Below are 26,628 nucleotides of genomic sequence, written 5' to 3'. Positions count from 1 at the left end.
GGTTTCCGGGAACGATCGTCGATTCCGTGAACGCGGCAGCCCCGCGTTTTGAAGGAGTAGCGTCGAAACGGATCGGATCGGAACACGCACCGTCGACAAAAATGACGGCGTACCCGGTGGAAAAGCGTTCTCGAGGATTCCAGCCGGTCCGGTCGGGGGCAGAACGTTTTCCAACGCGATCGCGACCGTTGAATAATTCACGGTGAACGTCACAACGTTTTTGCGCACGAATTACTTCATTAGCGGCGGCCAGTCGCATCCTGCCGTGGCGACAGAGCCCGTTGCCTGTCTTGCATGTCGATTTTACCGAAACCTGAAAAGGAAGAGGCGACAAAGAGTCGGTGGGTTTCTATGGCTCCCGCCACCGACGACGTGGCCAAATCCCGCACACCCGTCACGTAACCGCTGGATATATTCCTGAAAAACCACCGAACGGTAGTCGAATCCCCCGTGTAAATTGTAATGGGGGACGGTGAGACGGGTCCCTGCCTTCTTTTTTTTCCGTGGCGAGGCCGGGACGCGCCCAGGTGACGAGGAGGACATCGCTAATTAGGGGAAAAGCGTGGGCATTGATTTAATGGACGCAAAAGGTCTGTCCGTGGGGACGCCCATGGGAATTTCAAGGCGGGACGATGGCGCCCCGCTGCTAATGGAAATCACGGCTTAATTTCCCATCGAGTTTTCTGCGGCTTGATCTACGCGGTGCGTTTAATTGCCGAGGCATGATCACAGTGTTTGAATATTGATTAGCTTCGGACGATGTAGATAGGCGAGGAATTTATTGAGGAAGCGACCCGCGTCAGTTCTGTCGCGCTAATGGCCGCGGCGTTGTCTGTGTCGGCGATGTTTCCACCATTTCGATTTCGATCGATTCGTGAAGAAATGAAATTACGATTGTGTCAGTACAAATTTATGAAATGTAGCGGCTTTTCTTGTCGAGCATTATTTTTGTCTCAGAAAGCAATGAAACGCTTAATATTATTTTTCTGGAATAATAAACAAGATTTACAAAATGACTGTATATTCGCAAAATTGTGGTAACTGTTTGAACGATAAAGAACAAGGATTTTGATGACCTCGAAAATGTGCTAACTGAATTACACAATGTTTGCACATTAGTAATTATCCCCAGTGATTACGGATTGAAAACTACTCACACGATGAAAACACTGGAAACTATAATAAATTGTATTGTCTCTTTCGAACATTAATTCGTAAACGTATTAATCTTGTTTAGAATAAAATCGCGTATACATTTTGATATTTTCCCTAAGCTAATTCGCATTTAATAGATTACCGAAGATTCGATTGCTGTTTGACTTGAATACTTATACTATTTTTCGCAACACAGTTTATCGATTCTAAAGACAAAATAGCTTTTGATTATTAAAACATACGAATTTTATCTTTTGAATGATTTATGACGGATAAGGTCGGGCCGATAAGAACAAACGTGAAGAAATTCAAAGCAAAGGCTAAAACTGTTTTTTTCTTATTCGACTGACTTTACGCCACGCGTCGCTCGGTTAAAAAACAACAGATGTTTTGACAGGACCCGTTCGAGGCCAGTTCGGGACAGTTTCGTGTCGCGTCCTCGACCGCAAGGGTTGGAAGAAACGATTGCAAGGAGAGGCGAGATAATTCAGCGGGTGGCGCGATAAATTTCTTTCGCGGAAACACAAAAAACGCATTAACGTCGCCCGGTCGCGCATCCACGCGACAGGGCAGGTAACCAGCGTGATTCGTAGAGGAGCTGCTAATGGGCATGGTCGCAAAACCGGCCGTTTGCCAATCGATTCTTTAATCCCGAAAGATCTCTGCGAAGAAGGTCCACCAGGAGCGATCTGATTTCTCCATCTCGTCCTAGCACACAAGCAAACTTTTATCTCGAAAATAGTTTCTTCATTTTTATGACTAATTCCATTTTTTAACCAGTTAGTTGTGTTTGAATAGTATACTCGTCATCGCTTGATGCTCACTCTTAAAAGGAGGCGCCACAGTTAACTGGTTAAATCAACCTTATTTGCACTTTGATGCGAGGCAAGTAAATACATACCCACCAAAATTATGTAAAATCAAAATAGTTTATTTAAGAAAGTATAAAAATTTCAAACCGAAGGGGAATGGTCGTATTGGGTACTGTTGAAAGTTTCGTGTCATTTGCGAATTCTCACTGAACATTTGTACGCTGAATGTATTGAATTTGTGAATTAATTCGACAAAAAAGAAAGCAAAATGTGTATACAGGATGTCCCAAAAATGTTTCGCAATCTGAAAATGGGGGCTTCCTGAGGTCATTTGAAGTAACTTTTTCCTTAGCGAAAATGCAATCCGCGGCTTTGTTTGCGAGTTATTAACGAAAAACAGTGACCAATAAGAGGCGAGCTCGGCTAGCACAACGAATGGTCGATGCCCAGTTCCGCTGATTGGTTCGGCCACCTCGCGCCAGCTGATCTCGCCTCTCATTGGTCACTGTTTTTCGTTTATAACTCATAAGCAAAGCCGCGGATTGCATTTCTGCTGAGGCATTTTTGCTTCAAATCACTTCAAGAATCCCCCATTTTCGGATTACGAGACATTCTTAAGACACCCTGTATATCTATTGATATAATTGTCTAAAAAATTTCTTTTGATCCGCTTAATGTGTCATGAAGATCTTAATGATAACAAAAAGTTTCGAGAAATTAGATAGATAGTTCTCTTAGTGTATCCTTCAAAAAATTTCCAGAGAAAACCAAACTAGGTATCATAGCAATCTATTGTGCAAATCTGCAAATTTGCATGCTTTCAGTTTTTCCTTCACTTTGTTTTCCGTATTTTCCAGTAGATTGTCAAAGAGTACGTATTTTAGTTTTTGAACGTGTATCTACTTTCAATAACAATGTTTTTAATCGAAAATTGATTTAAAAAAAAGTAGATCTCACATTACTTACCTTTACCCTGTGAAGGCTGAAGAATCGAGTGTTGGTCGGAAAAGTAGCTTTCGAGAGCACCGCGCAGCGTAACGAGCTTACTGGCCCCGTGGTCGGCCCTGGCCCCGGTCGGCATCGACTCTCTCGTCTCCCTTCATCGGATTCAGCGAGGACGATCGTGTGTCCGGCTTAAATGAATTAGGCTCACGTACACGAGGCGCTACGATGCGTTCGAATGGCCTATAAATAACGGCCGGGGCCTAGAGTATAGCGGCGTTAGGCCGGATTTTCAACGAAGGAGCGGCTCCGATCGATCCGTGGCCGTGGCTCCGCATATCGATGCCACCGCGGGACCGAGCTCGCGTGTAAATATCTTGATTAACGAGGCCCTCATTTACCCCCGAGAGGCCTTCTTTCTTCGGTCACGAAAACATTGTGGCCAGTTCTCATGCGGCGACCCGCCGATTAAGAGAATACTTATGGGCCGAACTGTCGCTTGAAAAGCGGTTTTTACGGCACGCGGTCGCGACGAGGGACACCTCGCCGCTGAGTTAATTACGGTCGATCGTACGTGCGTTTCACAGATACTGCCAGTGAAAAAGAACGAGTAACGTGTTCATGCGCCAGTGACACTGATTGCCGATCGACGATTCCCTGCGCGGCATGCTACTAACCACGAACTTTCGGTAACGAGCAAACTTCATCACTTTTTTCTTTTTCTTTTTCTTTTATGAAACTTCGATCATTTAGGAATGCGTTAGAACAGCCTTCTTTTTAAGTAAACGTGTCTTGGTAAACATTGTAGACAACAGTGTAGAGTACAAGTACAGTAAATTCTCCCAGAAATGTTCGCTGGTCGGAATTAGAACCGGCAAATCTGAGAATACTAAGTCGCGTTTCTTCGAGCCTGGTGGCTCGTTTTTATGGATACCCGGGGCAGTCGACAAATAAAAATCACTTAACGATCACTTAACTTTTTTATTTCTAATTTTTTGCCACGATTCGGAAGAAATTCGGACGACACATCACACGTTTCGAAGGCAATTCTCGGGGGCCATATGATACGATTCGAAAACAATTCGGTGAGCACTGTCAACACCCAAACACACCATTTTGTATTGTCTTCCGGGAATTCGTGTCGCGTGCCGTATCACACGCTTAACCGACTCTGTCGAGCCTTGGCATCGACGTAGCAATAAATTACATAGGCGTAGGATTAACACTGGGAAATTCACAGTAACCCGAAATTTGGCATTTCGGGGAGAAATTACTGTACGTTTCAGGAGCAATTAAATGAATATGAGGCAATCAGAACGCAAAATCATTTACTATATAAATCAATGAAAATTTAATTCAGTTATTGTGCAACTGTTTTACATACTTATAAATGGAACATTCATCTCATCCGAACAATGTTTTCTGCTTAGCTCAGATAATTGAGGTTCTGTTGACTGTGTGTAGTCTTTCGTTTGCGTGATATAAACATTTTAGCAATGTATTATTTTGTGATCTGCATATAAAAAGAAAAGGATCGGTAACGGGACTTTATTCAAATAAGAACAAGTGCGTGCTTTAGATACCGGCATAATTGCAGAAAAGATGATCCCATGCTTTCCATGCAGTTTTATGTTATACTTCGAACGAACCAGCCGCATCTTTCGTATTTCAAACAAATTTATCACGGCCATAGAGAAGTACAATTTAAAATCGGGAGATGAAGTTTCACGCTATGATCGCGCGAGGGTTCCATTTATAAAATGAGTCTTAAAATCCAAAGGATGTTCGCGGAAAGATCGCCGTAAATTTCGCAACAGCGGGCCCTGTTCGAGAGTTAAGAACGGTTTTGATTTGCTCGCGAAGAAGCATCCTCCGTCGCGTTTCGCCGACAGTTACGACACGCGGCGTGTTTATATAGAATATCTCGACTTTCATCAGGAAGTTTCACGAAATGGCACCCCGTCCGAATGATCGCAGATGGTCCCGTGGTCCCCGATGCGAACGGTGACGAAGAACGCTAAATATAAAACTGAACTACGACCCCGTGAAAACGCCGGTTTAAAGACTATATCCGTATGTTCGAGGAGAATAACCCCGTTGCCGGAGGCTTCACGACTTTTCGCGGTAAGAAATCGCGGTGGCGCTTTTCGACGCTCGTTCCAGCGTCGAAACGCCCGTGGCAATGTGCCAGGGCTGGAAGATGAATCGCGGTAGGCCGTCGCGAAATTGCCAGAAAATCGTCGAAATCGAGGATATGTATCTCCGTTGATTATGGGCGCTGCGAGCTGATGAAAAAGTTATCGCTTTCGCGTATGGACAATGTTGTATCGTCCAACGCACGATGAATCCTTTGTTAAGAGACAGAAGCTTGAACGAACGAACGAAGAAATCTTGCTTTCACGATTTCAGCAAGAATTTCACGATGTTCGCAAGTTTTCTAACCACTTCCATGGTTTTGACTATTATCACTTTTCACCACCTTTGTATTATATTGTGATCGTTCAACTACAACTTTTCACACCAATTTAATGTAAATTATTATTTTTCCGCATTTCATATAAGTACAACAAAGAAGAGATCAAACATTTCATACTATCTGCATATCGAATATAATCGAATTTGTATTCTAGGAATGTTTATAAGTCAAAAGACTATATTGGGTGGCCATTGTCTTGCATCAAATTTCAAGATCGTGTAAATTAAGAGATGGTGCAGCGAAGAAGGAGTCTGAGTTCAAGGTCGTGCGGAGGCCATAGCGTAGACAGCGCCGTCTACATCTCTGACAAGTGGAAGATACATAGAACCATTCGCAGAAATGATAAAAGTAAATGTTTAAAAAATTTGTGCATTGGATTTTGACTGCAAATCTTTACGCATTTGTGATATGTGCAGATTAAAAAAATGCAAGGATAAAATCTGATATCGTTTTTATTTTATTTTTGAAACAAGTCATACTTTAATCAACGAAGAAGTCTTTTCCGTAATTCAAATTTTTGTAAAATTTGCACAATGTTGTGGAATTTTCATGAAGATCTGTACCGATCAACTAAACTCCGAAGAAAATATTAGACGCACAGTTCAAAGGCTGGTCTAATTATCTTCAACGCTCATCTACCGATACAACTGTTCTACGCTGTCCAATTTAGAAATAAATAGAAGTCAGGAATCGGACGGTCGCATCAAGAGAGAATTCTTTACCACTTTTCTCGGTTCTTTCTTCTCGTTTTCGTTTTCTTCGACCGTTTCGTGGCCGCGTTTGAAGCGCGTGCCGCTCGCGGCGTCAGCCATATGGTTTCCTTCCCCTCTTTATCGCCCCATGGCTGGGTTCACCGAGCCGGGGCAATAAATATCATAACCTGAAACCCCGTGGAAGTGTTAGGCTCCCGACTTAATCCGAGTTAAAGCCGCGAAACCCGTCTCGAGGGGCCGTTTCTCGTCCGTCTCGCCTCCGCGTCGCGTCGCCGGGCCCGCTTTGTCACTCCGGCGCGTCCAATACTTTGTCAGCCCGAGATTTCGACTCATCCAAGCGATTACCGACCTCTGAAATATTTCCCGGAACATTTTGTCACGGCTCCTGTCCGCGATCAACCTGCTGCTGATCCGTTCCGCGGTTTTTACCATTTTTTGGTAACCATTTAAATCTCGTTTGATCGCGATATTACGTCCGAGGCCTTGGTCAACGATCGTAGAAAGTTTCGTCGTTCCAGAATCAAATTTCAGTTTCTAAAAGCAATTTGATAAGCCCGTGGAACAGTAAAAAAACGAGAAAATGAAGAAAATGGACCACTTCTGGTGCTCATCGATAACCTTTATGATTTATTATTATACTGTGACAGAGTAAAAATTATGATAGAATTTATTGAGGAGTCGTTAATTAAAGAAGTGAAGTTTCCTTTAATTCTTCATACTTGACATACTCTTCGAACACGACGAAGGTTAGCAATGAAATAAAAATAAATGTTATTTCGAACGATCGAATTACAGGAGATTAATCCTCAAGTATTATGTGTAAATAATTGTATAAAAGGTCTTCAGTTAATGTTCATCCATTTCAGTGTTACATTTTAATTCTACCGATGGCGTTTCATTTAAAATTTCCATGCCGTGTTGTTCAACCACGCCGTTTGTTTACCTAAACAACTGTTCAGGAATGAAACAAGAATTTGTGAATTTGTATTTTACACGAGATATTTCGATTTTCGAAAAGAATCTGCAAGTTTCCGTTTTCTTGTCGAGTTGTAAGTTCCTTCCATGAGCGGAACGCTTCGTTTGATCGTGGCTCTCTTGCTCTCCTCTCGCATCAGAATATCAGGGAAACCTGGCAGATGTTTCTGGACAGCGCTTAGCTCGCCTCATTACCTCGAGTCACGTTAATGAGCTTGCAACCCTTAATACTTCACTCGGCTTCCCCCTTCTCATCCTGCTGTTCGAATATAAACCGACGTAAGATGTGACGACGGTCGCAATCTACTCAAAGTAATCCGCCAAAATTACTGGAGGCATAAAAGCATCTGTAAGAGATGATGTCTATGAAACAGGAGGTAAGGAGATTCCTCGATCAACGATCTTTATATCGAAGTGCCTTTTGAATCTCTTATCTTAATTCAAGAGAAAATTTAATTATTATTAACGCCAGATTCGGACTCGAGATTGTTTGGCAAATTACGATTCAATAATGTTCCATCAGAAATGGTTGGATAAAAGATCCTAAATCGTTTTATTTGTAACGCGATAAAGAAATGTATCTTACGATGCAAACAAAAAGAGAACAAACGCTTTATGGTTCCAGAAAAAGTGGTGAACGTATAGGAGATTGATAATTATGAAATACCAGTAAATGGAAATAAGCTGATAATCAATAATACTATGAATTTTTCTGTGAATTTTGCCTTGAGACGATTGTTAATCCTCTTAAAGGATTCCATATAATTAACTAATAATTTAATTTGTTAAAGAAGAATTTACAAGGGACATTTATATTTCTGAGTTAATATCATTTTGACATTATTCCATTAGGAATATCTGATCTAGTAATTAGAGAGATCAGATTGTGTTTGATTATTCGCTATCTGTTCTGAAATATCTCCTAATGATAATTTACTATTCAACAGACTCACTGTATAGATTCATTTGCCTAGAAAAATAGTTGTATCAATTTAAATTATATCTTTCCTATGTTTGAGATTGAAAAGCAACGAATTCTATAGCAATGTTCAAAGTGTTTTCGATGCGCAGGATAGATGTAACAAAAGATTTAGACAATAAATCGGCCCAAGAGGGAACGGATGAAATATTTGGATTTAAACGTGCGATTTCCGACTCCGAAAGCAGACGGAAAAGATGCATGCGAGGAAGGCTGTAGGAATTTCAAGAAGACCCCTGCTCTGGCAGACAGGCCGTAGATAAAGATAGATGCGTCGGTTTCCGGCGTGTCGAGTTAACGACTCGAGTTTTATCTGTCGGTCCTCCCTCCGTGTCCCTTGTTCCTTGCCGACTGTCAAGCTCCGAAAGCGTGGAAAGAGAAACGAACAGGAAGAAACCGTCTTCCGAAAGTGAAATTAATAATAGCCTAATTGGCGGACGTAAGGGTAGTAAATGGAAAATCGCCGAAGATAAAATTATTATTCGTTCTGCTTCGGTTTGGATTTTTATGAAATATTAGAACCACACACACAATCTATAAAGGAAAGCGAGTTACTCTGCACAGTCTTCGTTGAGAATTCCCATCACCGAGAATGTAACTCTCGTTGACGCTTCAGATATTGCTGCATAAAAACTTCTGGAATAGTTTATTCATTTTTACTTTATATTTAAAACCGACAAAGTATGTTTCATTGATGGTGTTTCACTTTAGAGAAGCATAATTTATCGAGTAAAATATTCTAAATAACGCTTAATTATTTTTGCTTTACATTTAAAATCGTTCGATTATGTTCCATTTAAGATTTTACATTTTAGACAAATACACCTTATAAATATACCTTGTAATAAAAACCGAGAAGCATCGCACATTTTACGATATGTAGAAGCAGAGAATGGGTGAACTTTTGCTTTGGGAAAACTATAGGTATAAAAGAACATTGAAATTGTTCATTCGAGGTAATACAGATGTTTAACGCTAAAAATTCATGTTTGCAGGAAACTGTAAAGTTTAAATCAACGATCAAATATCGAGTACATTCAACGAGCGATCCAATTCCCTGTTTTACGCGTCGTCTAAAAATAAAATAATAACATTGTTAAAAATTCACGTACGAGTTCGAAATTCAGAATAAATGAGACAACTAAAACATCAAGTAAAACAAGCAATTGAAAAAAAAAAGTTGCTCATCTTCAGCTAACAGAATATCGTTCGGATAGGCATAGCAAATACTCGCTGCATACGTTATCAGCACAATTCCAGCTTCTTTCTCGAAAGATTACTATAATGGCACAGAAACTATCGGCAAGAAGTTGCGTGGAAAATCGACAATGAGCAAAGGAAACAATTGGGAAGAAGGGAAACGTAAAGAGCGAGTCGAAAGGGTTGACGGGAAGAAAGCGGCGCGCAGCACACATCGGCAAGGAAAAAATGGCGGACAAAGCGATCGAGGCGACGGAAAGGAAGAGGAAGAAGGAGAAGAAGTCGGAGGCATAGCCATGCCACGAGTCATCTGGCACTCAGCAGGATTCGAAATAGAATCGGTCTCGTTCCTTCCTCCCTCGTCTGTTATTCTTCCTCTCTGTCGGCCGTTTCTCTCCCGGAGTGAGAACAAAACAACAGGCAAAAAGACGTCGGGCCGACGGGGGCGACGATGTTTTCATTGTAATTATGTCCCCTGTCCCTCCGGCTTCTCCTGGTCGAACTTTTTACGGGTCTTCCACTAAGCAGCCTGTCAAAGCGTCCTAATTTTTCCCGCGGACTCGCCGAACCAATTATAGTAAATTCTCTACAATTTCCCTTCGGCTTGTAGACGAAAATGGACAATTTGGACATTTTTATACTTGCCGATCGTCAATAATTGTAGAAACGAGGTGCAAGGCGCGAATAATCGTATCTTCTCTACCCAAATTTTTATTTACAAACGGAAAGAAAATTAGGGAAAATTTACTGTAATTCCTTAGCTAGAAGCATTTTCCGGACGCCATTATTCTGTCGGCTGGAATCCGCCTTCGGTTAAATGGAAAACTTCCTTCTGGAGGCGCACTATATTTAATTAAGAAAAGATTGTAAATCACCATTCTTTCTACTACATTTTTTCCTTTTACTAATTAATTTACACACGGCTTGAATATTTCATTTCTACGCTCTCAACCAGTTTAGTTTATCAATGTTTATACAAATTTTGTACGTGTGTGTTTGTACAAATGCTATGCATTTTTCGCCAAATATTAATTTTCAGCCTCGGATGTTTATATCATTTACTTGATTGAAGAAGTCATTGTTAACGTGTTTTGGGTCCGTTAATTCTCATACTTTTCCCAGAACGAAGAATCATCCATTTTCTGTTCCTATTTATTGCAAAACATTCCATTTCTATTTGCGCATAATCACACTTATTCTTCACGTCTTATTCTACACGTCTTATTCCCTAAGTTGTGTATCATTTGATTACGTGCACAACGAAACACGAGGATATAATGTTCGTTTGTCGAATTTTTAAGTCTTTGACACACAATCTACTTCATTCAGCAAAACATTCTCAGTAACTGTAAGTGAAATGTAGTTTGTCGATTCAGAATCTAAAGTCGCAATAGATGAACCATTATTCTAGTATCTTTTATGGAACTATTTCTAAGAACCGCGCGAGGGTTGGAAGAGGATGTATTGAACCCGTCATATTTAATGGTTAAACATTCTCGCACCTATTAGCATACAATACCAGCAATTACTACTCTCTAATAGTAGTAGACTCTCTGCGCCCCTGACTTCCATACGCAAGTGTTTCAAACAAATGTAAACGAATGAACTAATTGATTCGTTAGCCTGTTCGTTAACAATGAACGTAACGACATCGAAGAGTCGGTTCCGAAGTATGTTAGAAATTAAAACTGTCGTCAGAAAATGATGAAGCAATTACTGTGACTGCCGTGGCAGTCAACAAGTCGTAAGTTATTCTTCGAACGATCGATAAATCCTCGTGAGTAAATTGCACGGTTCGAAGCCGCGAATCCGTGGCTCGTGTGTGGCCGTAGCGAAAAATGCGGGAGATCGAAGAAGAGATTCTCGTGGTTACCCGGGGGAACGTCTTGTCGCCGATTATATGACAAACCTATTAACACTGGCGGGATCTTGTAAAGCAGGTAACGTGTAGGTAGGCAGTAATCGAGATCCGTGGACTCTAAGTAAAGTTAAACAGTCGACCCGGTTGTCTTTGCTTAGCAAACTCGAAGCCGGTGCGAAGCCAATATTTAGACAGCGACTGGCTCAAACATCGTAATATGCGTTAAAACGTTATGACACGCGCCAATTGCTGTCTCTATTTCCCTCGCGGACGGCGTTCACCCTTCTGGATGCGGGGCCCCGTCACACGATATTATTACCGAGCGATGAAAATTCAACATGAAATAATTTATGCGCTGTCTATAAAGGATACACAATATTTTGTTTTCAAGCTGCTGGAATTGTAAAGATTTTCTCATAGAAAATGATTCAATTTTCATAATCCAAGCATAGATTGTAATACAAGTGGCGAGAGGTTTAAATGAATACAATCTTACATTTCTATAAAGGAACAGGTTAGTCGCTTCTAAGTTCAGCGTTCACTGTAACAGGCCGAATTGAAAAAGAAATGATTATATAATAAAAGATGGTGTCACCCGGGAACAATGCAATTACGTTAAGAGGATATCCATAAAAGTGTTAATCAACAGATTGTTAAAGCCGATGTAGTTCAAGAAAACAAGGAAATACAGAAATAGTAGGACTTGAAGGAAATGTTCTATTTTTTTCAGTGGGTCTACTGAATCGGAGTGTCTGAAAAAGTGTAAAGTACTGCTTACTCTATAATTTAGTTCGTCACCCTTTCCCAGGTCGTAATGAGGCGCTCGTAAAGCAGTCTCTGTTGACGTTCGACAAGAAAACGTGTCTACTTCCCGCGGCAAACGCTTCCGAGATAAAAATTTATGGTGGAAACGGTGTCGGGCATAAATATCGGGAATTTCTTAGGGAGCACATCCAGGAATGCAGGAAACGGTTTGATGTTTTTAAACAGAAACGATTTAGGGGAGGATGTTAAAACACTAATGGGAGACTTTAATGAACACTTCTAACACTTACGGTCTCTTGTGAATGTTTCGTGTTTTGACATGCTTCGAGCACACCGATTTCACCATTAGTATAGCATTTGGAGTTGGATATTCTGCAGATCCAGTTAATGAACTCTTTTAGATCTTTTTATTTAGTAAATTCCTTTCCTACTAATACGAGTACTTATTACTACTTCTACTGAAACATAAAATTTAAGGGTTATTTTTCTTACATAGTAAATTACATAATAAGTTAGATCGAGTCGATTCAAATTCTACGAATATATACATAATCTTGCGAGCGGAATATGAGTGTTTACTGCACGGAAAAGTACGTCACAAATGAAATGTACATTTGATGTACTTTTTACAAAATATTGGATCTCTGAAAGCATGAATTTCATTAGAAAGCGTAATGTAAAGAAACCATACGTATGTACGTATTACTGTGGTTATGTATCTATTACTGCGTGCCAAATAATGCGAACGTTCATTTCATAAGATTCAACGTTTTCATAAGCTTCCGAATATCAAAAATCAATAAATGAATTAAAACTGCGATCGCTGTTACTTGTATGTCATAAATTATCAATATTAAACATATAAAAAATTATGAGATTCATTTTGTGAAGGTTGCAAACTATGAAATGTTAGATTTTATTACTTTTATAAAATACCGCACAGTATTTGGGGCGTCCGTAGTAATACCCCCTTTTACCCTAGACATCTACCGTTCTAAGCCGCTATAGGAGCGAATAGCGCAGCCACAAATACTTTAGGATGAACGAAGTAAGACGATGTGGAAGCGTTTAGCACTTTGTGGACGCGCGTGTTTTAACGTATTAACATCTTATATCAAAATCTTATAGCTGTACTGCGAAAAAGGGAACTCAATATTTGTTTTAAATTATTCGATGGCAATTTGGGGGATTAGACAAGCGAGGCTGATGTCGTAAATATGGCGAGGAATCGTTCTTGAATGGCCAGATCGGTAGTCAATCGAATAATTCATCGGTCGTACAGCTTGAAAAAGTGACCGCCGTTTTTACCATCATGAACGCCTGGTTGTTCCGAAGGCGTAGTAGATCCACAATTTCCCCGTAAGAATTCACCGTAACCCCGAAGAAATTCCCCGGTGCCACGACCTTGGCAGTGAGGTACTCCAGCTTCTCGGAGACTTTCGCCAACGAAGAGGCGGCTCGGCGGGTTTCCAATAAAGATCTCAAGCCACCTGACGTTCCTCGCGATTCCTCGAAGAATCCTGGCTGCGCGTTGAAAGAGAAAGAGAAAGTGAAAGAGGGTCTGCAAGAGAGGAAGAGAGAGAGAGAGAGAGAGAGAGAGAGAGAGAGAAGAACGTCATCGTAAAGAGGCTCTAACGACGAGACCGAGCGTGGAGAATATCTTTGAAGGTATGAGACACGCATCATTTCCCAATGTTCCAACCGTGGCGAACAGCAGTCAGTCAAAACACGTGATGCAACCATCACGAGGACCCTATCACGTGCTAGACTTCTCTGCCAAACGAACATTTCATGGAACCAGGAGCAAATCACGACTATCTTCTCGGACTCGATCTCGCATAAAACGATTTTCGATGCTGGGTCCAAGAACTTGTGAAACGCATCAGATTTTAGAACGCGTTCAGTTTGGTTAAATCGATTCTTGAAGCCTTGTTACTTCGATCTCAAATGATTTCGAGTCACTTTTATTTCGAATCATTTTAATCAGCTGTATCTCGGCTATCCATTACTACTGCGATTATAACGGATGAAGAATGAGTGAAAATGAAAATTTCTTGTATTGGTATTTTCGTTCGCGGCATCATATTGATGTAGTTACATAAATCTTCATTTCACTGTAGTCATTCTCAACCTTTGTCTACTGAGATATGGCTTCGTTGTAAATTTAACCGTACAGATTTAATGCAAATGTAACAGTATTTTATAGGAGTGATGTAAGAGTGATATTTATCTAGATTGTTTGAATTACTTACCAAAATTGTAGTAATTCTCAATCTTTGTCTACTGAGATATGGCTTCGTTGTAAATTTAACCGTACAGATTTAATGCAAATGTAACAGTATTTTATAAGAGTGACATAAGAGTGATATTTATCTAGATTGTTTGAATTACTTACCAAAATTGTAGTAATTCTCAATCTTTGTCTACTGAGATATGGCTTCGTTGTAAATTTAACCGTACAGATTTAATGCAAATGTAACAGTATTTTATAAGAGTGACATAAGAGTGATATTTATCTAGATTGTTTGAATTACTTACCAAAATTGTAGTAATTCTCAATCTTTGTCTACTGAGATATGGCTTCGCTGTAAATTTAACCGTACAGATTTAATGCAAATGTAACAGTATTTTATAAGAGTGACATAAGAGTACCAAAATTGAATTACTTTCTACGAAAGTGCCTTAGAATTGCAGCAACGTTGAAAAAATATACGCGAAACCGGTCATTTGAACATAGGTTCACTAGGTTCAGTGTTAGTTTCATCTCAAGATCAGTACATTTGTGACCCTCTGCGCACTCGATATCGTCGCTTACTATTACGTCCCCATTTTCGAGAGAAAGTCAATAAAGGATCGCTTCGGAAACAGTCGTTTCAAATATTTTTGTTACAAAACTGTGACGGAACTGTTCGTCCTGAAATAATTCGTCTCTCGCGCGAGTCCTGCAATTGCATGAAAGTAGAGTAACAGAAAGTGCCAACAAATCACCGGTAATTCCTGATGAGGACAGAACGCTCCTGAACACGCGCAGAAGACGCGTCATTCCCCAATATTTCGTGCGTGACGAATGGCCCGCAATCCTCGAATTCGTCGAGACCCTGTTCTTGTTACGATCCTTCGGCGCGATTTTCTCCAAGCCGCACAGACGAAAGATGAATTAGATTTTGAGAAGAAGCTCGGCGGCGAACAAGCCCACCATTGGTAGGAGACACCTGTTCCATCATCAACGGGACGGAAATAGGATCTTTGACGAAGAGACACACGCCATTTGTCGCGGCTCCGTGCGTGTCGTAATTTCATTCGTCAAACGACCCTTCCTTTCTTTGCATTGTCCTTCCAACATGATTAATTTGCCGTCTGAGTAGCCTGCTTTTCCTGTGAGGCGTTCTCTGTGCACCTCTTTAAACAAGCTTACAAAGAAAACGTAGGCTTTCGGTTCTCTTTTTGCGAGCAGTTTGTCATAATCTCAAATGCTTTACGATTGCGTTTCAATTTTAGCAGGGAACAATTACTAATTACGTTTCGATAGTGTAAATGATTATATATATATATATTCGACCAAATTTAATTTTTGCTTTTCTCATTCTTCTCTGCTGCGATCTTGGTGTGTGTGACGTTTACGATCGATTTTCGGATTTCAATTACACAATTTTACCAGAAATTTCGCAATAAGATGGCTGTGTTTATTTTTATATATTTGTTCGATACATTAATTTTCTATATTTATGAAAAGTGTTTATCTGGATGCTTCTTAAATCTTAGAGTTAATTCGACAATCTTAATCGTCTCTGCTATTTCTGATACATCATATCGAAGATAAACAGTGTATACGTATATATTAATCACATTTCATCGTAAAATAGTATATATATTTTTTTATTATATTTTTATTATATATATATACAATTTTTTTTTATCTCCATTCTGCAGGTTACTATCAGTCAATTTATTGACTCTTATAAATTCTATAAATTTTTATACTCTTCCTTGTACTCTTTCATGAATAATAAATGGCTAGAAATACAGAGCGGTTCACCGAACGGTAGTCACCTAACTACCTTCTCGTTCGTCTTAGTCATGTTTGCTGGGGTATTAACAGGAATGAATTTTTTCAGATTGTCAGGCAGCACAACGGCGATCGGCAGTGCAGCCACCGGTGGCGGTGGCGGCGGTGGTGGCGGTGGCAGTGGCGGCGGCAGTGGAGGTGGCGGGGCTGCTGGAAACGGAACTTCCGGTGGCGATTTCCTCCGCAGAAGTCACCCCCTCTCGGAGCATACGGCCCTGCATCCCGCCTATCGGCTCAACTACATGGACCACCTTTACCACCAGCTCCAGGCCTCCACGCACAGTCCCAACGCCTCGTTACACGGTAATTACCTTGGCTTGTACTTGTTCCGAGATAATTAGAACGACCGTGAATGGCTGCATCGCCTAATTTTTAGACTGAAATTTATTCATACTAGCGACGTATGGAAGATCAGGCATTGAAATCGCTTTCTCGGTTATAACGTTATTATTAGGTGCACGAACGTGCGATCCAGTCTTCCAATTTTCTAACTTTTCAACTAAAAGTGAACTTTTGGTATTGTTTGTACGGAATGTTCTGTGACAGAAGAGTGTTTTCTACGACCTTTTTGTGAATGGATCACGGCACAATCAAACAATGTACGTACAGGGTATCCTATAATTATGTTAACACCCGGAAAGGGATGATTGCCGAGATCATTTGAAGTAACTTTTTCCTTAGCGAAAATCCAAACCGCGGCTTTGTTTACGAGTTACTAATGGAAAACATTGACCAATGAGGGGTGAGCTCGCCTAGCGCTAAACGGCCGAGCCAATCAGCGAAACTGGGCTTCGACAGCTTGTTGGCTCGGCCGTCTTGCGTCAGCTGAGATTGCTGTATTTGTAACAAAGTATATAAAAAATATTATAACAGGTATAAAATTAATATCTTTCTATGTACTCTCTTAACACTCTCTCTCTCTCTCCCTCTCTCTCGTACTCTCGCTCCTTTTGTTCACTCTCTCACACTCGTACTACACTCGTTCTTCATTGTCATTCACACACTTCAAATCAAATTCCCTACGATACCACAATATTTGCATTCATCTACTCTCACGCCATCACGCATCCTGATTATCAAACTCATTCCCACGTCACTCATAATAGTTCACATCTAATCAATCACACTCTGGCGATGGGAAATTTATTAGTTCGGTCGGGCAACAAGAGGCACAAATTCGAGTAAAACGAGTTGGGGATGATGAAGATACGTGGAATACTTTAGAGATTATTACACACACAGATAACGGTATAGGTTCAGTGATATTGATGTGAAAAAATCTTGCAGATAATGCAAGTTAGATAATTAATATTTGATTATAAAGTAATAATAATTGATTAAAAAGTAACAACTTACATATTGAATTTCCATTCTTTCAGGTTCTTATACCTTTAAAAAAAAATTCAACATATTCTTCACATCTTTTCAATATGATCGATGACCAATGAAAAGAAATTACGATGGCAAAACAAAATAAGCTAACATAGCGAAGAATGCACTGAAAATAGACGTTAAAAGGTACACAACACAAAATCAGGGCATCGTATTTAAAACATTTTCTTCTCACGTTTACAAGTAGAGATTCGTTAATCAGACTAAAGATATCCGACTACCATTATTTAAACGCAATCATATTTCAATTCCTATGTTTCATTATCGTATATCATCGTTATCTTCCCGATCGAAAAAAAACAAGTTCCTGTAGAAAGAGATCCAGCCTATTGTTCCACTTGAAGATCGAGAAGCTCTATGAATAGGGCCCGCATTTCCGGCGGAAGGATCTCTTTGAGGCACGAGTTCTTTGAATCCGATCCATTAGATCCGTTCTAAACGCGATCAGATGCTTTCTATTCGAGAATGGAATTTTTTTTCATTGTGGCCGTGCGTGTCACTGCTAACGATGTCCTCTGCAATTTTTCAGGACTGGGTGGTTTGGGGCCCGAGTACCTCCTACACGCTGCTGGACCTGCGAGTACGCTTGCATCTACGGAATTCCCTTTCTCAATTGACGGTAAGACTTCAATAATTCTGTTTGCTAAAAGCTATGCGATTTTTAGAGTATCGCAATCCTGATCAAATGCATGTGAAAGTAAAAAAGTTTTGAAACGTGATTTCAATTTCTTTTTTTGTCGTTCAAGCCAATTGCAATTTTTGCAAAAAATTTGTTATGCATTATCTAGCAATACTAGACCTTCTAGCATCTCAGAAAAATTCATATCATTTGGTCCTGGTTCAAAAAAGTTATTCCGTTTTAAAGAAGCTCCATATACAATTCGTCCACGACTATGTAAAAACAAACATGCGAGATTAACAAAAAGTTGCTCGTTGTTGCGTCAGCATGGATTACGACACGTAGCATTACGTCACGTAGAAATAATATCATGATTGAATCGTGCTCGATCGAAGCCAAGGTATTTGACACCAGATTCTTCTTCTTAGTATTATAGATGGTCCGAGATTTCGCCGTGCGTGCTCGAGCTTGAAATCTTGGATGCTTCTGTGAAGGGACCGACTATCGATCTCTGATCTATTAATCCTCCATGAGAGGATCATTTTCTTTCTCGACCAGTCATTAATTTAAAAATACGCGTTCGTTATAATTTGATTTCGCTTAACAGAATCTATTCTTTAACCTAATACAATAAGCGTTAAGTGCTGTATTTTTCAAATAATTTTATGAAACGTGTTTGGAACAATGGCTTCGATATTTTCCTCAAATGTAAAACCATCTTTGAAGAATTAAAATCACGATTGTGGATAATAAGGTGTGGGCGCAGTTCCAATCAGTATTCAAGATGAATTTGAATATGATAATTACACGTGAAATTAATACACATTGAAATTTGCAATATAATAATTAAACGTTAGGTTCACTTCCTTCGTTGATTTATCTGTTTCATTTGACCATTGGATTACAACGGAACAAATATTGTTCTTATTACAACCGTTCTTATTACAATTTAAGTTGAGTCTAAAACTAAGAAATTTGATAATTTAAACGAAAATGGCGAAGGATTGACAATGCGAGAAAATTTTATTCTATGAACTGTCTTCCATAATTTATTTCAAGAATTCACGAATCTATTTTATACAGAAAATTCTCCCTAATTTTTCTTCAACTTGTAAACAAAAATGGACAATTCGTGAAGCGGAAATACGATTATTCGAACCTAACTATAAAAATGAGCCGCGATGCTCGAATAATCGTATCGTCTCTTCCCAAATCGTCCATTTTTGTTTACAAGCTGAAGGAAAATTAGGGAGAATTTACTATATCGTAACCGATAAACCGATCTCTAAATTATTCCAACATGCAACTTCCTTCGAAAATGAAATGAAACGAGCAGTATTTTATGTCTTACTAATCTAATATCATTTGGTCTGGCCAATCGTCGCTCCGAATGCTCGAACCATTAAGTTTCGATGTCTCTGACGCCTGAAATTGAGAACTTTAAGAAGATTTAATCAAAGTCTCCGAAGTGCCTTCGACTGTGCAAATGACCAGTTGCTCGCCGAACGAAAATTCGAGATTCTTTTCGTTCGGTGACGACAAGTGAATCTAATGAAAGATCCTGATCTACGGTATACGCGACTAGCCGTAGGTGTAGTAGCACTAGCAGCAGGTAGGAGATCGACCGGTTAAGAGGCCGAGAAGCTAAAAGACGACTGAAAGGGTAAACGGGGCCTCGTTAGTCGCCACCGCCGCATAATTGAATCGACTCGGAGCGACACGACCTCATTAACACCTTAGCGCCTACCCTACAGGTTGTCTCACGTATCTTCTCCTCCTTCTTCTTCCTCCTACCCCTCCCACGTTTCTTCATCGCAGCGTTCGCGTTCGGTTCCCGTTTTTGTTCTGCTCCCTGCGCTCTCGATCGATTTACCTGCGGGAAAATTCTTTGTTCACATTGTTGATTCGACAAATTGCTATACTGCAGAGGTAGTTCAGAGTCTGCGTACAATTTCTGTTCGAGCAAACGCCAAAGTTGTTAATTTTCTAGGAAGTGTTTAAACAGAGGAGCGCGTTACGTTTTTTTCTTTTTTTTTTGGATTATTTCTATGGTTCAAGAAATTAAAAAGTTTGATTCGTTCTAGACTTTTTGTATTTAAATCGAAGATTAATATTTATATTGAATAGAGCATATTCTGTTAATAAGAAAGGAATATCGATCTCTTGCAATGGCGTCTAAATTATTTGCAAAATGCTGTACGTTGTTCATTGTGTTGCAGTATATGTATGCTTTATAAGAATGCTAGGATTGAATTTATTTAGACCTTTCGCTATTTTAATTCTGATTACGCTTCTATTACAAACGTGGTTTAAATATAAAAAAACAGAGAAATAAATATTACATAAGATAGTCACGTTAATTCTATGCATGGCATAATTTAAAGTCGTGGCTCGTAGGATTCTGTGTTAAATTATTCTACATTATTCATAGGATTCTACGCTGTTAAATTACTTTAACAGTTCATAAAGCGAGTGGCTCACCTTTAATCGAATAATTCAAAAACGGAGATGGCTAACAACAAAAATTGAACGTGTTAAGCTAGAACAAAATCCGTCGAAATGGTAGGCAGTTTATTTTACACGTTCTATGTTTCACAATTGTTGTTATTCCTTTGGTTGGTGAATTATACGTTTTGTAATAAAAATTATGCAGTATCTCGATAAGTTTGGTTTCGTTGCCCTGAAAAGACAAGGCAAATTAGTTGCGTTCGACGGCCGATTGTTCTAGGATTCAGATCACGGATTCTAGAGGAAGTCTTTCGAATCGGTAGTTTGAAACGACCTGTAGCGCGGTAGCATGCGGTGAGCAGCGTCGAATGAGCCGCGCCGATCGGAGTGCCCGATTGCACCAATTTACATGTCTCAATCCCATGTTAGCCCCACGAGGGGCACGGGCGAGGGGGGATTGGAACGTATGGAACGTGTAGAGCCCAGAGGGTCGTGGGTCACGAGGACGTTCGGAGGTGAGGCGAGGGAGACGGCCAAGAATCGTTCGCATATTCATTAAGAGTCCTCCTCTTTTTCACTCCACAACGCGCAGGCCAACAGATAAACAGTGCAACCATGCAGATAAGAAGATCGACTCAATGTGGGAAAAGTGCATCGTGAAATCACGTTCGAACGAATACACGTACCGTTGCGCACTTAGGAACGGGTAATGGAAACATTTGCACATCGTCGATCCTTTATTGCTGCATAGGAGGTTTTTGAGCGCGAGGATCCTCGAAAAAGGAAGGAAACACGTTGACTTTCATTTCGTCTTGCGACGGGTGGTCCTCTAATTGGTAGAAGTATATTTTATGTTGCTTAATTCACGTTTGCTATCAAATGAATTCAAATCGGTGTCAATCATATAACTTCACGTCGATAGAAATCTGTTATGAAATTGATGAAAAAATGCAGAATATTCGTGCGATGATAATAATAATTTTCAGTTACAAGTACATTACAATTTATGTTGACTTAGACTTTCTAAAATAAATTTGCGCATAATGATATTCTAAATAATTGCAATTTAAGTTGAGCTAAATATTCCAAGATTTTAGACATAAAGAGATTCTAAATATTGGTTTGGCAACTAAGTAATTGCCGATTTGTTCAATGAAATAAAAAATTTTTTTACTTGGAATGAAGTTTAATCTGTAATGTATTTTCCATTTTGTTCGATGACCTTCTGCCACCTCTCTGACAACTTGAAAATTCCACGCTCGTAGAAAGTCTGATCCTTTTCGGCCAAAAACTGAGTTAAGTGAGATTTTACAGCGTCATCATCATTAAAAGTTTTACCACGAAGGGAGTTGTCCAGGGATCGAAATAAGTGGTAATCCGATGGCGCGAGATCAGGGCTATATGGTGGGTGTAACATCAATTCCCAACTAATATCCATCAATTTTTGCCAATTGGACAAAGACGTGTGCGGCCTAGCATTGTCCTGGTGGAAAATGACACCTTTACGATTAACCAATCCTGGTCGGTTTTCCTTGACCGCTGTATTCAATTTGTCCAGTTGCTAACATTCATGGATAATAAAAAATAACATAATAATAATAATAATAATTTTATAATATAACATTTACGGATATCATAAAAATGGGAGTGAGAGATATCTATAACTGAAATCGGCAATTACTTAGTTGCCAACCCAATTATGATTATATGAAAAAAAAGAACGCGATAGGTACTAAATGCTGCACATTATCGAAGTTTCAAGAATCAAAGAGGCAACGTAAGATTCCTCGTAAAACGCAGCCGAGCGCAGACGGATACGCTTGGGTTAGCTGGAAAGTTACAAGAAACCGCAACAAAGGCCACGATAAATGTAAATCCAGCTTTATTACGGGACAAGAACGAGAATCCCGAAAGTACACGATGACGGTGGCGGGAGAAACGAAGTCGGTTTCACTCCGCCGGCCGAGCGACGAAGACCGCCAAGGAACCCTAAACGTTTCAGCTCATGCGGAAAAACCGCATGGCAACCGTTTCTCCTTTCTACCCCTTTACCTTCGCTCTATCTGTCCCGCTCTCCTGCTCATCCGTACGCTTGTTGACCACCGTAAATTTGATCAGTGCTCGAATTAATAAACCGGCGATGGGATAAAGGAGCGCGTTCGTACGCGCGACGCGCAGGGAGACAGACCGGGGCCCCAACCGCGAGTAATTCTATACCCGTTGTGCGCAAACGAGCGATCAACCGAGTGGAAACCGAGGAGAAAGAGCTGGTTCGAACCTCCTCGTGGCTCTCTGTATCGCGTTGCCCGTGTGAGACGACACGGGGAGATAGAGGAGCTCCGAAGAACGGCGAGGTAGTTGAAACGGAGATGGTCTGAAGGAGACTGGAACGCCGTGGAACGGCGGAAAAAACGTGGAGGGCACGGTAGAAATCTCGGATCAGTCGAAGAGTGAGCTGTCGTGATTGGAAAGCTGATAATTAAACTGCCGATGTTCATGGATATTTTATTTATTCATTTATTTTTCAGTTTTAAATCGCGTTCGCGTTCGTGGCCGTGCACGACTTTACATTCTATATTTCCTGCATTATATGAACAGTTACAAAGAAAATCTATGACATATTATACAGTACATGATGATACATATATTATTTTTAACAAAAGAAAGTAGGAATGTTTCGAAAATTTTCCAACGTGTTTACACTTTGGTATTTTATTTACAATCTGGTAATAAAAATCCATTAATCCTTCACTACTACACCTATTCAAACTTAAGCAAACTCATAAACCGCTAATGTTTACTGCGCTATTATTACCACAAAAGTGTCGAATAGAAAATCGAGATCAATTGTTTTTGTTTTGCATATCGATAATAGAAAAGTGTAGTTTGGGCAATCCGTTTGAATAGAAGCAAGTGTGTTAAAAACGTTCCTGTTTCAATATTTCTTGCAATTATATTATCAGCACGAATGAGTGAGAAATTAATAGCGGTCACACAGACCGTCAATAGTAGTTAAATGTGGCGACTCACGATATATAGAAAAATATATTGCACAAAATCAATTTGACTGCACACGAAATAAAAAGAACGTGTTAAACGAATTTGAATGTTTCCAAATAACTCATTAAATTTTTCAGCATGTATGCAGGGTGTCCCATAATTATGTTAACACTCGGAAAGGTGTGATTCCTGAGGTTATTTGAAGTAACTTTTTCCTTAGCGAAAATACAAACCGCGGCTTTGTTTACGAGTTATTAACGAAAAACATTGACCAATGAGAGGCGAGATCAACTGGCGCGAGGTGGCCGAACCAATCAGCGGAACTGGGCATCGACAATTCGTTGCGCTAGCCGAACTCGCCTCTCATTGGTCACTATTTTTCGTTAATAACTCGCAGACAAAGCCGCGGATTGCATTTTCGCTAAGGAAAAAGTTAGTTCAAATCACCTCAGGAATCAATCCTTTCCGAGTGTTAACATAATTATAGTACACCTTGTATAAAGGTTACCGAGATCTACAAAATACTACCTATATCTACAAAAATTCGAAATTATTGTTATAGTCTCAAATAAAAAAGTTGAAAGAACATCATTTTTTAATTGTTCTATCATACCAAGCAATTGCGATTATTGAAAACAATTCTTCAGCCATTGTCTAGTGAACAAATCCCTCTTGCATCTAAAAAATATTTAGATCGCTCGGTCCAGTTATAGAAACGTTATTCCGTTTTAAAAACGATACGAATACTTTTTCCGCCGACTGTATGCACGTTCTATTTAAGACAGAGAATAATCTTAGTCGCTTCGCACGACTAGATTCGGACGTTCTTATCCGGATTTCAAGAGACGGGAGAATTCTCCTGCAGTTTTCACAATTCAATTAAATGCTACGTTTCATGCTGGCATAATCCTAAACTTCGATGAACGCGATAAACGAAGGAATCTAGTTTTATCAACGGGGCACTGTCAGTAGCAGAACCGTGTAATAACGCAGCGATGTGAAAATCGTTCGATGATCTTAGAAGATAAATCTGAAACTCGCGGGGACTCGACAGAGTTAATTAAAGGGCGCAGAGAAAATTCTAGAAAGTACGGGTCTACGTAAAAGCGGTAAAATGCAGAAAACGAATAAGATCGCGGAGGATCGAGGCGATTGAGGTGGAAGCGAAATGGAGAGAGGCGGGGAACCGGAGAACCGCCACCATATAACCAACGATGCTTCGTACAAGCGAGCCGCCACCACGAGCTTAAGAAAGTGGTTTGTATATTACATCGTTGGCCTGCGGTCGCAGGCAAATCGCCGCTAAAACGTTCCGGCCGCAGAACCGACCTTCTTCGTCGCTCTTATCGTCCCCCCCGTGCCTCTTCCCATTTTTCCATCGCCTTCCCTGGTTAGTTTTGAATACTTACCCGGTTACGATCGCGCACCGAAAGCCAGACTTTTTAAAATTCTCGTCTGCAAGAGGAAATATCTCCGGATACAACCTGCTTGCAAGAATTCGTAGCACTTAATTGAACTGGTTCCTACGGCCGTACCGCCGCGCCGTTCTGTATGGAAATTTCGCAGTTGCTCGCGCGAGGCGACCACGACTCGATATATATTTCGCGTTTGTTATCAGCGCTGTGCCGATACGTTCGTACGATTTCCAATCTTTACGGATAAATTTTCGGAGGACAATATCGCGCGGGATTTTATTATTTTTATAACAAACATCGTGGACTCGAAGCGATAGAAAGACTGCGAAAATTTCATCGATTCATTCAGTCGAATATCTGTCGAGATATGTACTTGACGATGGATTGTGAACTTGCGATGAACAATGCGGGAGTTTTATGAATAACGATTTTCTTCATTCTTGTGCTCGTACGGAGTTTAGGGTATTTAATGGCGAAACATTTCTCTTCGTTCATTTCCTTGAGCAAGACGTTCAAACTTCGAGTATTTTAACAAATATATGGTCGATCTCTGCAACGTAAAGATTAAAATGTTCTATAAACAGAGACATATCTTGTTTCCCAGATTTAGTAATAGATACTGTAGATACTTTCTGACAAGCTTATATAAATGTATTTGACACAATAAAGATGATCGAAAACGATTGCAAATGTAATTTTAGAATTAGTAACATAAAAATAAACCGTATTAACACTATGCCGTCCGGTGGCACCACGCTGATGCCATGCAAAAACTATCTGTTGCATGCCGGTGCCACTTGATGGTGCCATTTTCAAAAACTCAAATAACATTTGAACTATATTTCTTGGGTGTTGAAAGGCAGCAAACTAACTATAGCACTGTGCTTATTTGACTAAGAATTAATTACGAAAATTCTTGGATGACATATCTTAATTCTAGGAATTTATATTACCGCCATCTTCGAAATTCTTTTTAAAATCTAAAATTTCCAAGCTATTACGCCGGCGTCAAACAAAAGAATCATATCTAAGATCTGCGGACAGCATAGTGTTAATATGAAAGAACGTAGCACTCTACACACAATAACTAAAAAGAGAAACTTAATCGTGTATCGCACTATAATGTGTCAGACAATGAAACTGCAAAAGTACTTTCGCAGCAAACTACATAATATACCAAAACAAATTTCAAGAATTCTGAAGTGAAAGTAATAACAATAAAATTGGCTATACATCTGTTTCTTTCATCGAAACGTATACATTAAAGAACATAATGATTAAGTAAAATTTCAAAAAAACAACTTCATATTGCTGTCAAATATTGTGAGATAATCCTACAATAAAGTCTACTACATTTCTTTCGTCAAAACCTATTAATTGAAGGTGGTGGTAATTAACTAATTGGTGAAAAAAATCAACCGAGCGTTGATATCTTTGCTAGGACATGTTTGGGCACGATAGTCGAGTGCCGCGGCGAGTTTCATAAAATGGATTGTTCGTCGAGTCGGCGGGCACCCCTCGCAAGATTATGATTTATCGGATGATATGTAGAACGAGTTCCCAACTCGGAAGAATAATAATTCAACTAATGTGTTCCTGGTTTATTTTCAGTGTCAGCGTCATCGAGGCTAGGAAGTCCGCGTGCCTCGACGATCCGAGCGAGCCGGAAACGGGCGCTAAGTAGTTCTCCGTATTCCGACCGCTTCGACATCGACAGCATGATCAGATTCAGCCCGAACAGCCTGGCCTCAATCGTGAATGGATCCCGGAGCAGCAGCGCGAGTGGCAGCTACGGTCATCTTTCTGCCGG

General features: G+C 40.0%; 1 protein-coding gene across 1 annotated transcript in view; it reads left to right on the top strand.

Annotated features, from left to right (window-relative positions):
- The window catches only part of ci (transcriptional activator cubitus interruptus), a 205,290-nt gene that overhangs the window by 155,537 nt on the left and 23,125 nt on the right, over positions 1 to 26,628 (top strand). Inside the window, exons 2-4 of the mRNA XM_033473818.2 lie at positions 15,994 to 16,247; positions 17,866 to 17,955; positions 26,430 to 26,627. Coding sequence (XP_033329709.1) covers positions 15,994 to 16,247; positions 17,866 to 17,955; positions 26,430 to 26,627 — 542 coding nt within the window. The remainder of the gene's footprint in view (positions 1 to 15,993; positions 16,248 to 17,865; positions 17,956 to 26,429; position 26,628) is intronic.

Source organism: Megalopta genalis, chromosome 6 (assembly GCF_051020955.1).
Source record: "Megalopta genalis isolate 19385.01 chromosome 6, iyMegGena1_principal, whole genome shotgun sequence".
NCBI classification, from domain to species: Eukaryota; Metazoa; Arthropoda; class Insecta; order Hymenoptera; family Halictidae; genus Megalopta; species Megalopta genalis.
The sequence above is the reverse complement of the archived record's forward strand: the minus strand, read 5'-3'. Positions and strand labels throughout refer to the sequence as shown.